This window comes from Staurois parvus, unplaced genomic scaffold (genome assembly GCF_062004578.1).
Source record: "Staurois parvus isolate SC_StPar_1 unplaced genomic scaffold, SC_StPar_1.0 ptg000054l, whole genome shotgun sequence".
NCBI lineage: Eukaryota > Metazoa > Chordata > Amphibia > Anura > Ranidae > Staurois > Staurois parvus.
The window spans coordinates 4,420,382-4,434,048 of NW_028317850.1; the positions used below are offsets into that span (position 1 = coordinate 4,420,382).

At 40.0% G+C, this 13,667-nt stretch overlaps 1 protein-coding gene across 5 annotated transcripts in view; it reads right to left on the reverse strand.

The window, feature by feature from the left end:
• Positions 1 to 9,006: 9,006 nt before the first annotated feature.
• NEDD4 (NEDD4 E3 ubiquitin protein ligase) overlaps positions 9,007 to 13,667 on the reverse strand; it is a 238,958-nt gene continuing 234,297 nt past the window's right edge. For all 5 annotated transcript variants that reach the window (XM_089667948.1, XM_089667943.1, XM_089667928.1 and 2 more), the window contains one exon: positions 9,007 to 13,646. In XM_089667948.1, the coding sequence (XP_089524074.1) occupies positions 13,544 to 13,646 (103 nt within the window). In that variant the 3' untranslated portion in view covers positions 9,007 to 13,543. The remainder of the gene's footprint in view (positions 13,647 to 13,667) is intronic.

The following is a 13,667-nucleotide window of genomic DNA, read 5'->3' on the forward strand; positions in this document are numbered from 1 at the left end:
ATCCCATGCAGACAAAACTTGGCCCTCACACGGGTGTACGCTTAATGAGGCCTAAAGATTATCTACTGTATGTCAAAGGTGCCCAACCTTTATCACTTTCCTGGGCCACGTTGGAAGAAGAGGAATTGTCTTGGGCCATAAAACACACTAACAATAAAGATAACTGATGAGAAGAAAAAAATCGGGAAGATCAAAAAACTGGGGAAGTTAATGATCACTGATATAGATAATGTATCTATCTACAGGTGAAACTTGAAAAATTCGAATATCGTGCAAAAGTTCATTTATTTCAGTAATGCAACTTAAAAGGTGAAACTAATATATGAGATAGACTCATTACATGCAAAGCAAGATAGTTCAAGCCGTGATTTGTCATAATTGTGATGATTATGGCTTACAGCTCATGAAAACCCCAAATCAACAATCTCAGAAAATTAGAATATTGTGAAAAGGTGCAATATTCTAGGCTCAAAGTGTCCCACTCTAATCAGCTAATTAAGCCATAACACCTGCAAAGGGTTCCTGAGCCTTTAAATGGTAATGAGATATCATTCTACCCCTGTACAAATCATTAGTAATACCTCATCTGGAATATACAGTTCAGTTTTGGGCACCAATTCACAAAAAGAACATTGGGGAACTGGAGAATGTACAGGAAAGGGCAACCAAACTGATAAGAGGCATGGAGGAGCTCAGCTATGAGGAAAGATTAGAGGAACTGAATTTATTCTCTCTTGAGAAGAGGAGATTAGGGGGGATATGATCAACATGTATAAATACATCAGTGGTTCATATAGTGAACTCGGTGTAGAGTTATTCACCCTCAGGTCATCACAGAGAACAAGGGGCACTCTTTACGTCTGGAGGAAAAGAAATTTAATCTTCAAATACGGAAAGGTTTCTTCACAGTGAGAGCTGTGAAAATGTGGAAGAGTCCCTCAAGAGTTGGTTCTGGCCATCTCAGTCGATTGCTTCAAAATTCTTTCTTAGATACACAGAATATAACTGGATACTAACATTTATAAGTAAAGTTGATCCAGCGTTTTTTTGCCTTCCTCTGGATCAACTGTGGGTATAGGATTGTAACTTTTTTTTTTTAATGGTTGAACTGGATGGAATTTTTTTCTTTTGTCAGCCAGACTAACTATGGATATGGGATAAAGGGCACATTCTCAGGTTTAAGTTAAGGGTATGTACATCCAAATTGGAGGAAGGGTTTAGGAATTACAGCTCTTAAGAGTAGCCATCCCCCCTTTTTCAAGGGAACAAAAGTAATTGGACAATTGAATAAAAAGATGTTTCATGGCCACGTGTGGGCTACTCCTTCGTTATTTCTTCATCAATTAAGCAGGTAAAATGTCTGGAGTTAATTCTATGTGTGGTATTTGCATTTGGAATCTATTTCTGTGAACCTACATCATGGGTTCAAAGGAGCTGTCCATGCAAGCGAAACAGGCCATTGCAAGGCTTCAAAAATGCAACAAATACATCAGAGAGATAGCAGCAACATTAGGAGTGGCTAAACCAACAGTTTGGTACATTCTGAGGAAAGAAGAATGCACTGGTGATCTCAGCAACATAAAAAGGAATGGACATCCACAGAAGACAACAGTGGAGGATGATCACAGGATCGTCTCTATGGTAGAAAAAAAACACATTCACAACATCCAGACGAGTGAAGGACACTCACCAGGAGGTGGGCATATCATTGTCAAAGTCTACAATCAAGAGAAGACTTCATGAGACCAAATACAGAGGGTTCACCACAAGGTGCAAACCATTCATAAGCCTGAAGAATAGAAAAGCCAGATTAGACTTTGCCAAAAAACATTTAAAAAAGTCAGACCAGTTTTGGAAAAGCATTCTTTGGACAGATGAAACTAAGATTAATCTGTACCAGAATGACGGGAAGAAAAAAGTGTGGCGAAGGCTTGGAACAGCTCACGATCCAAAGCACACGTCATCTGTAAAACATGGTGGAGGCAGTGTGATAGCATGGGCATGCATGGCTTCCAGTGGCACTGGGTCATTGATGTTTATTGATGATGTGACAGAAGCAGCCAGATGAATTCTGCAGTGTTTACAGATATACTGTCAGCCCAGATCCAGCCAAATGCAGCAAAGTTGATTGGACAGCGCTTCACAGTACAGATGGACAATGATCCAAAACACACTGCAAAAGCAACCCAGGAGCTTTTGAAGGAAAAGAAGTGGAATATTCTGCAATGGCCGAGTCAGTCACCTGATCTCAACCCAAATGAGCATGCATTTCACTTGCTGAAGGCAAAACAAAAGGCAGAAAGGCCCACAAACAAAGAACAACTGAAGACAGCTGCAGATAGAGCCTGGCAAAGCATCAGAAAGGAGGAAACCCAGTCTTTGGTAATGTCCATGGGTTCCAGACTTCAGGCAATCATTGCCAGCAAAGGATTCTCAACAAAATATTAAAAAAGAACATTTTATTTAGGATTATATTCATTTGCCCAATTACATTTGAACCCCTGAAAATGGAGGGACTTTGTATAAAAATGGTCGCAGTTTCTAAAATTTGTACTTGATATTTATGTTCAACCCCTTGAATTAAAGCTAAAAGTCTGCTCTTCAAATTAATTTGGATTGTTTCGTTTTAATTTATTCTGGTGGCATACAGAGCCAAAAGTATGAAAATTGTGCCTGTGTCCAAATATATATGGACCTAACTGTATGTGTATATATATATATATATATATATATATATATTACACACACTATACTACACCGACCAGCAGCACTGCACCTTGAGAATGTGCATGCAACAGCAAAACATAGGAAAATGCTGATGGCTCTCGTATACGGGAGTGTGCAAGTGTCTGTGATATCTATGGGGGGGCCGAAAATCCCGTAGGCAGAGAGAGGCAATCACTGAATGAATGGATACCATATTGAACTGATGATCCCACATAAAGATGAGAAGTGTCTTAAGGTCCAGGATCAGGTGAACCCCAACCATCTTGGGAACAGTGGACAGATGAGGAAAAAAATCCCCGAAACCACTCTGACTTGGGCACTGGGACAGGCACTCTTCGTAGGGCGTGAACCTGCACATCTCCATACAGGGCAAGGGTATGGCGAGCACCGCAGATTGGAGGAGAAAGCCATGAAGACCAGACACACTGTCAGCCAGAAAGAAATGAACTCTATTTTGCAACCTGAGAAAAGAGGTTTCACATCCGCTTTTCGAAGAAGAGGAAGGTCCACAGGCCCAGAAACCAGCAAAGGTGATCCCCCCCCCACTTTAACCTGTAATGTAAAGCCGTAACTCCCCACTGCCATCTAAGGACTCATGTCCACACACACCCTCTGTGCAGTGAACACACATAATCAGGAGGCTCGGAAAGGTAAAATCCATAACAAACATGGTGGCACCTGGGAGCATTGGCCCACCCAACCAGCCCTGTCTCCGACATGTCCGCCCATCCTAGGCGAGGGCGCCGATTGGCCCAGATCTGCCTCCAGCACAAGCAAGGGTGGAAGAGATGTCATGAAAAGGGCAAACTGCCCATAGCTGCCCCCCAATAGGCCGCAAAGCCCCAGCCTAAATTTTTGGCCAGCTGACCACGTGGAGCAGGCACTTGTATGAGGGGTGAGTCACACAGCACGGGCCGGGTTGAAGAGGTCTGCAGCTCATCCCCAGCCCCATAACATGCACCAAGCCTAACTACAACAACCACCCCCACCAGAGATGAGGCCTCCCAGTTACATACACACCCTGACCCTGGAGGGACCCGAGCAGTAAAACATCCCAGGACCATAGGATCGCCACTGGATGAGACCAGGGTGCTCCTTAGCCACCGGGCATAAAGCGCACTGCGTCCCGAGTAAGGCCCCAGTCCACCCGGGGCCGGACATCAGAGGGGAGGTTGGAAGTGTGTTTGTGGGGGGGGGGCTGTTCAGGACTCTAGACCTGTAGGGGAAGAGGAGACCCTGTAGAGACCGACCGCCCCAGGGAGCACATGCGCCCCGCACTGCATCCAAAAAGGAGGGGAGGGGCATTTTTCTACTTACCGATCTAGCTGGAGCGTGCAGGTAAGACTCCTTGACAGATCCTCCTCTCCACTGAAGTGGGGGGGGGGGGCTGTCGGCCAGGGGGAACACTGAGACATGGGCTACAGGAGCTCGGTCATGTGTCCCTGTGAGACGTTTAACTCACTGGCTGCCCTTATTCAAATTGGGGCTTTGTCACAGACAACCGAGCACGGAGCTAGCGGTCTGCATACGCTCGCCAATCAGACTGGGGTGACCACTGGATCTAGGTCACCCAGCCCGACTGTTGATAGATCTCTTCAGGAAAAAAAAAAAACTTCCAGGGAAAACAAAAAAAGGAAAACAAAGCTATAGGACCACGAGTCCCAGCAAAAAAGTAACGTCCATACTCCTGAGACATTAGGCAGAAATGACTGGAGGCCTAAAGCAGATTGGGGGGTTTATGTCCAGAGAGGACTGCTCATAGGAAGTGGCAATTCTCTTTTTCTGCTTAGTGTTCTACTCCTGTAGGTGGGGCTATAAAACCGTTTGATGTGGATAAAGAAGAAGCTGTGCCCGTCAATAAACGTAAGAGAAAGTCTGAGTTTTCAGTTAACTTTTAGGAACTATGAAAGATGTTGTTCAGCATTGTGGCATGCTCTATCACTATAGCAGTTTCATATTCTTGTAGAGCTTTTGCACTAAGGGTACAGCCCATATCTCAAAGCAAAATTATCTTTTTGAGATTCAAAAAGTGTGTTGGATATAACTGAAGCAAATAATGCCACATGAGTTATCCATAACTTAAGATGTACAAGGAAACATAAAACACATGGTTATGCATTCTAACAAAACCATTACATGTATTTTAATTTTAACCATTAAATGTATTTTAAATATTGCTTGTGTAAGCAGAACAAATCTGTCTTCAAATGAGCTTTCCATATTGCCCTGACAGCAGGACTAGCAAATGAACAGTCAGCGATGCGAGAAAATCAGTCACTACAGCAATGCACACTGCTGACAGAGCAGAGGTCTGACCGGTTGTAACCAGAAGGAAGGACATAACATGGGGTGTGAATTTGCAGTCCTAAATTTATTTTTGCCTAATGTTCTGCTTTAAAAAGAAATTGTGAATACGTGTACAAATTATACATTCAGTGAGAGCGCCTTATGTAGATTTCCATAAATTAGGTAGCAAAATAAAGTATACAGTTCCTTATAAAGCATAACATCTCTGAAATGTTTTAATAAATATATAAGAAATAAATCAAGGATCGAGTAGCACATGTCGTAGGCTAACAGTAGGACTGACCTGTGGTGTAACCACTTTTGCCTTGTAACAATGATCAATTTCATGTGATTATAAGAACTGCTACAACTTTTCAATATAGAAAAAAGCATTATTGTCAATGATACATTTAAAAGTACAGACTGGGCTATCAGTAATAGTTGCCATGAGGAACAAGTGGCTAACCTGAGAAGGATAGCACGGTGTGCGAGATAGAAGGTATACAAAGATATTTTTATAAATGAACACTTATAGACTCTACAAGCAAACCCCCAAATATCATCAAATACAGACAAGTTACCTGCAGCCAAAGGGTAAAAAAGCAGCACTTACAACATTCCTCAAGATGTTACTACTGAAACGTCTTGTTTGCTGCTTTTCAAATCTTTACAACTGTGTAAAAACATATCTTTGTTACATTCTTGTACTCACTTTCATGCTACATGTACTGTATACTTGATACCTCATATTGGCTACAGCACCCCATTTCACCTAAAATTTGCTGAATATGGAAGACCTGGTGCTCTCTGTTCAAAACAGATGGGGGCAATATTCTAAAATGTGGACTCCATGGAATATGTTTGTGTAATCTGATGAGAGCATGGCCCTACTGGAGACCTGTCCTGGGAACTGACCTTGCCCCAAATCTTTTTCTTCAATCCTGCCAAAGCCAGCATTGCACCCCCCCCCCCCCTTTTTGTTTTGTCATTATCCTGTTTGTCTCCCCCTTGCTTTTCTCCCATCATCTAGTCTTTTCTATTTAAAAGAGGGGAAAAAAAGTGAGGGTTCGATCTGCATCTTGACTTTAGAGTTCATATGCGCCATATAGTAGTAAGGAGAAGCTCATGGCTGATATTGTGTTCTGACTACAATACTTAATGTTGTCACCAAATGGCCGGAGGGGTACTATCTACATTGCAGTATTCTGGAATCGGTGTGGTCTGGCTTTCTTGAAATGGACCGCCTTTCTGGTTTTCAGTCTATGATTTGTCCTTATCATGTATTTTTGGATGTTACGATTTTGCACATGATTTCTGTGGGATACTCTGTACTTGATACACTCTGTTGTTCCTATTTGGATGCGGCTTGTTGGATCTTTCTTTACTAAGAAAACAAAATTACTGAACATGCTCTACATAGGTGGGTTCCTTGGATACATATTTACAGTGCACCTGCATATGAGCATGTGAACAGATTCCTGAAACCTTATGGATGAGAAATGAAAACTCAGAACATTGCTGCCAACTGGAAGCTTGGGCATTTATGCCAGAAAATTCCTTCTGTAGCTTCCCGTGGACTGAACTGAAATATCAAACAGTGTTACCTGCCTTCTCAGTTTTTTCTCTTAATTACAAAAAAAAACATTCTCTACACAAAGGATGAAGAGTGGGGGAGTTTTGTGGTGCAAACTGGAAGAGCAGACTAGGGCAGGGTTTCTGTGGTTCCGTCGCAATCTACCTATCAATCGCAGGCAGCTAATAGGTAGATTGCATCCCCCACACGCAGAGCTGCGCAGACAAGCAGGGAGTTTCTCCATTGGCCCCTTCTGCCCTCTTGTCCATCCCAGGTGCTGGTATGTGACATCACATGGGATGGACAAGAGAGAAGGGCCAGCAGGGAACAGCACGCCAGAACCAAGACTATTAGAGCTGCATCCCATCATTGCTCTGCACGAGATGGAAACCCCTGCTGCCCTGCTCCTATGTAATATGGCCTGTTCTCAGCTAAAGTGCCCTCCTCCCCCCCATACCCTGCTCTACTGACCTCTTGTACTGTGTCTGCACTACTAACCTACTGTGTTCTGCCCTGCTGAGCCCCTCTAGCCACCCAACTGCCTCACTCTACACGGTTTATCTCAAGTTTGAGCCAGAAATGAAAAAAGCCAACACAAATTTTACATTAAATAGGTATGTTTTAATATTTATTCTATTATTTAATGCTATTTCTAAAAAACAATTGTAATATCAATAGCTCACCGATGACACCAATGTGCTGTAAGCTGTAGATGTGAACATTATTTCAAGGGTTCCCCTAGATCTCAAACTATTTGCCAAGGATTCTTCTGAGGTAAAAAAGGTTGAGAAACCCTGGTCTAGGGTGACAATGCTGCTCCTCCACAAATACACAATAGTAAGTGAGCACAGTCACCCCAAGGACAGTGAAGATCACCAGGATCATGACAGCCGCATTGGATTGGTAAACTGCAATATAATCAGATTTTTGTACTCACTGTAAAAATCTTTGCTTGGAGTCCATTGAGGTATGCCCAAAGCTAGCATCAGTTTAGATTGCAACCACCATGTGTTGGGAAAAATGAGACAACAGAAGATCGTGTGGCATGTAGAACTGGAAAACCAACGCTTGATGTGGAGCAACAAACATTCACATAATCAGTGAATTACGTCTTGAGAGGGAACAGAGTAACCAGCTCCTTAAGACTATAATCTTGGTAGCAGATCTACCTGAACCACCCCGAAATTAAGAAAAAGTGCTAGAAAAAAAATAGATTAGTCTTTTTACAATTTAGTTACAAAAAGATTTCAATCCTCCTAGGACAGTAGAAAATCCTTGGCTGGTCTACAGTGTTTGTACAACAGAAGATTAAAGACTTCCTGTATCCCTCAATAAAAATGAAGCTATTAAAATTTTGATTTTGGGTTAAGATATGCTTTAATTAAAAAAAAAAAAAAAATACATGATAGTAAAGATGCAATTACCATGGAATCATTTACTCAGTACTGATATAGGAAGTATCCATACCAGGAGAAGATTAACTGTGGACGCCTGCTAGAAAGAGATATGATCCAACTCCAACTAAATGCTGGAATGGGGATTCCTCTGAGGTGTGAGATAGTTATGAAGAACATGAGATCCAGAAATATGCGCAGTTTGTGTAGGCAGTATACAGAACATAAGCAGAGACAGCTATCCTGACACCCAATGTCATCTTTACCTCAGTATGGAAGAACAAAGTCATTTTCTACGCACACTTACTAAACCCAGCAGCTGGGCAGGCGGGAATGACAGTAATGCTGTGGGATGCTGACATACATATCAAATTACCACCTAGTAAGGACTCTTTTTATATCTAGGGATGATGGACAGCATAGATATGAATACAACAAGCCTACAGTATATAAACACGTATTCAATAGCATTGGTATCTTAAAGAGCAATTGCACCCCAAACATGTATGTTTGCTGGCAAGTTGAATTACACACTGACTTCTTCTTATTATGACCAAAAATATGTTGACATGCCTCTAAATGAGTTCAGATGTTTGCAGTAAAGGATACTCTTAATGCTGCAGCATGCAAAGACATTTTGAATGATTGTGCACCTCCAACCTTGGGACTTGAGAAGAGCAGCAGTTACTGCAAGACAATCTTCAGCTCCGGAAATAGCAAGGGGATAATTGGTGGCCACCCAAAATCATATATTTTGCGTGGAGGGGTGTGTGAAGCCTAAAAGGTATTTTAAGTGTTTTCAAACAACAAGAGCCCTGTTCTCCATTCTCTGCGTATGGCCCATCACTGTAAAGGTTGTAGCTTCTGCTCATGACATCAGCTGTGTGCAGGAAAATCAATGTTACCATAAAAACCACTTTATCTCAGTTTATCTTGATAAGTGGCAAATGTTGTTCCATTCACACTTTCCCTTTACACGAACAAAAAGTACTGTAATCAACAAACATAATTAAACCAAACAGAGAATTGCTTAATAATGAATCTGTTTATTTACTTCTTAAGGATTATTACTGTGTGTTAGCATTTCAGATTAAAAATTATTAAACAAATATGCCAACATTTGAAATGATACTTTTGCTTCTCTACTTCAATGCCATTGTACAAAATATCTCACCGTGTTGTAAAACAATTATCTTGATATAAATTATTTACAAAGTAACACTTTTAAGGAATAAAGTTGCAGTCATATACATCAACAACATTTTCAATGGGATATTAAAAAAATCTTTCAAGAAAAATTCTGTTTTCTGTGCTTTCCATCAAGACATAAGGTGCTTCACCCCCTCATTGAGCATATGCTCCGCTTTGTATTGCTGTAAATACGTTGCAGGCTCCTAGAATAGCAGTGGTGTTAGAAGCAGCAATACAGTATATAGTCACCAAAAATAAGCAGCTGGGTTTATCTCACTGGTCATTAGAGTCAAGAAAGCCATACTGGTGGAAAAGTAGATAGCCAACATCTCCTTTCCAGGCTACTGCAGTAGTCCCTATGTACTGATTTTTGTTATTTTGTTTTAAATCGAAAGTCCAGTGATCATCACTGCATTGCGTATATGACAATTGCATATTTTTTTTTCTGTACTGCATAGAAACATATCAGCCCCAATTCAAGTTTGCATAAATACATCAGGACACAATATACAATCACAAGCAAAAGCTTGTATATAGGATTTTAAAAAGTAAAGTGTCTTAAGTTCCTGAAGTGTTACTCTGGACCTGCCACTAGCACTTAAAGTTGAACTTTAGGCTAGATAACGAAAATGGGCAGACAAGCAGGATTTTTAATGCAGAAGAGACCTGCCTGTCTGTCCCTGTACAGGGAGCCGCGCATGCACAGCTAACTGTACAAATTCGGTAATGCCAAATCTACCTGAACTACTGCGCATGTGCAGGACTTACGTCATCCCCACCCAGCCAATGACAGTGGCATGGCAATAGAGACCCAGAAGCCAGATGCCCGAAGAGATTAGTGTCCGGGCATTGAGCTCCTGGAACGCCGCATCGCTGGAGTTTAGGCAAGTATAGTTCTGCTTTAAGAGAGAAAGCCATTTTGTGGTCTGTATGTATTTAGTCTGCATGGCATGCAAAGGAACAAATCAGGATAGAAATATTTCGGATCAGCTACTGCTGACTTGGCAGAGGTCAGAGGTCATCTGAGGTCTGATAGTTGCTGGCATGGTGACTACCTCATCTTAAGTACTGTCTCCTGTGTGTGCAGTGAGCGAGACCAAGTAGTCCACAGGCACTGTCCCTAACAGTCCAGGTACGGCATCAAACTCAGCAAAGGCATATGAAGCTAAATAATATAAGTCCCTAAAGGGTAAGGCTACACACGTACATTAACTAAACACTTATTATTTAGATTCCAATGCTGTCACAACTGAGCTAGTCCCAGACCGAAGTTTTGGATCTAGAGTCTTATAGAGTGTCACAAGGAGAAAAATTCGGGAAGTTTATTCTACATTATATATGGTGTTCTAAACTTACCTATTACAAATTGTCCCGGCAAGCACACGGGCCGATTACTGTGTGAACATGTCAGAACTTTGTTGTACAAACCTCTCTCTCTTTATGGCCAGATTTAGTCATATTAGCAAGTGTGGTCACACGTGAAGCTATGTCTTGTCTAACTCACAAAATGGCTTTCTCTATAGTGAAGGTCCAAAAAAAAAAAAAAAAAAAATATCAGTGAAGATTTAAAGTTTCTTTTTTAACACAAAAATGGAAATTGTAATTAGATTAGCAAAGGAAAAACAAATTGCAAGGTTCCACAAAGTAAAATAATTTAAGTGTAGAAAAATAACACCAACACACTGAGCGACAAAGTGAACATAGACTACTCACATTACAAAATGACTTTGGTTACTTAGTATTATAACACATTATTTGGTAACTAGGCTAAAGACTGGGTATGTATATGTATATATAAATATATATACACACATATACATACGAGAACTAGAATAACTGTAAACGTATAAAAAGTCTGTAAACAAATCTATACTGTAAAACTGTGCAAGGTTGCAAGATTTCATGTACACGCTAAGTAAGCTGTCAAAATACTACCACATCTTGCTCCTCCTCAACTAGAACACAGATTTCATTTACAGTTGTGTGAACATATTTCATACAACACAGGAAAAAAATATAACAGCTTTCTAGCCTGAGCAAATGTCATTCTAGGTTCCAACAAACACAGGACACAATTCTTACAAAAACGGAAAAAGAGAAGAAAATAGGAATAATGTAATGTGGGGCAGCACTGCTTATGAAATAAAAACATGTAATATTAGGAATAATTGGGGATGGAGACTAAAATTTAAAGGCAGATATACTGAGGATGTTTGTAATGAAATGGAAAAATGACAAATTACACACAAGAATGTTAAAGAACTGTATTTAGAGTGATAGAAAAATATCCTAAAAATATATATATATTTAGCTTTTTTTTTCTTTTTTAAACACAGTAAAGGGAGTTTGTGGAATACCAGCTTTGCACATCATCTGTTTAAATTCATGCTTTAACCTCCTGTGGTTCCAAAGTATGATACGTGTTAAGGAGGGGGATTCAATCTACAGATTTTTTTAGTTTGTCAGTGCAATGTAGTGCACCTTGCTGCAAAGACAGCATGAATGTACACACCCTTGGGGTTACATGTACATCAGCCATCTGCTACAAAAGAGTGTTTGGACATTAATGCAGCCTTTTTTTTTACCAAAATAAAGAAAAACGTACACTGCACATTCATACTTCATGAATACATGCAAATACAGGATTCCCACACCTGCAGACCTCTCCTAAACCATATTCATATAGGCGTATCTGACACCAAAATATGAACCAAAACATGGACTGGTCAGAAGAGCTAGTGCATTATTAACTTGTGAAAAGTTTTTTTTTTTTTTTTTTAAAGTGTTGACTTTTTAACAACTTCAGGACCTCTGTACATGTGTATATCTTCTAATTTGTTAGCCTAAATGGAGATCTAACTCTCAAAACTAATCAGGTCCAGGCTACTTTTGCAGCCACAGGGAACACTGTCCTTTTTACAACATTAAAATTCAGAAGAAATGGGGTGTGTCATTGTGACAACACCCCTTAAGCAAGTCATACATATTTCAGGCACTTTTAAACACTTTCCATCCACTGAGAATTACACATATGATTGCAAGTAATCGCTAAAGTATAAGCAATCTAGTACTCCTAAGTTTGGACGATCAACAGAATTCTGTCAACTCTTTCAATAACAGTTGACTGAAAGTGACTGGATTTTTTCCTCTATGTCAGATAGGGGGAATTTTAATCCCATCTCCTTATGGGTAAGCAAGGCCACCATTTTGTGTCTTTGATTGGGAGACAATTGTTTCCCAATTGTGATCCTGAATTCTCACTGTGTCAGACAGACACCTGGTTGGGACTACCATTGGTCAGCTGACCCACATTGTGCAGCCATGTTCCACTAAGGTCACTAACAAGAAGCCAGTACAGTGTAACGACGTGCAACAGATATTGGCGCATGTAGACAGAAAGTGACTGAGGTTGCAGGAAATCCACATCACGGAGATACAAAAAATATAAATAAAATGAATGCAAGAGAATTTTATGAAACAAATACCATGGGATTTGTTAATAGTAAACAATGCTTTAGCAAACCTAATGTCATGTTAGGGTTTACATATATCCACTGTTGTAAGTGCATTTATTTTTTTCTTGTGCATTTTTAGACTATTACAATAATTGTTTAAACGATGTACATACAGTATATCAGTTTAATGTGCATTTTGGGCAATCAAAACATTTGAAGTGCGAAACATGTTTTAAATTTTATAAGAAAAATTATTTGCTAAATAAATATTTGGCGGGTTTGTTTGAAGCACATTTGTTTTAAGTTAGTTGTGAGGTAATCTGCAAAATTTTTTATATTTTTATTTTGTCCTAAATAAGTATGATTGCAAAGTGATGCTTTTAATAATATTTCTAATAATCACAAGCCATATGTATCCATATAACTTCAAATTCAGGATATCCTACAAAAACAAAAAGTTGACCAAACTGATGCAGCAATAGCATAAACGGATGTGGTCCTGAAGTGGCTAAAATATCTCTGGCCGAATATGAATAGGCTACGATAAGCATCTCCAAGTTGGAGAAAAAGTTTTATGTCTATGGCTGTATCTCACGCAGAGGGGGACAGACACAAATTCATTAACCAATCACATGCGTTAAACACTTTTCACAGCTTTTTACTTCAGTAGTTTTGTAATCATGTACGTTGTCTACCCTAAGAGGTAACAGTTAAATTAAACCAATATCACTATAAGGTGAAACACAGGAGGGTTTCAAAGTGGATCTTGCTGTACAGTACATCTTTCTGGTCGCAATCTTCAGTAAACTGAATTTCCAAACAGAACTGCAAAAATAACACTACAGAGGTTCCCCAGGAAAAACAATATTCTCAGCTGTAAACATAGAATGTTTTAACATTTCTCAGTGCAGTTATCCTCAATCCACCCCATCGAAACCTTGAGTATTTTCAATTGCTATGTGTAACTTATCCCACAAGTCTTCAAAAGTCTCATACGGAGGTAAATCCAACCGGTTAAAGCTAAGAAAACATAAGAAAGAG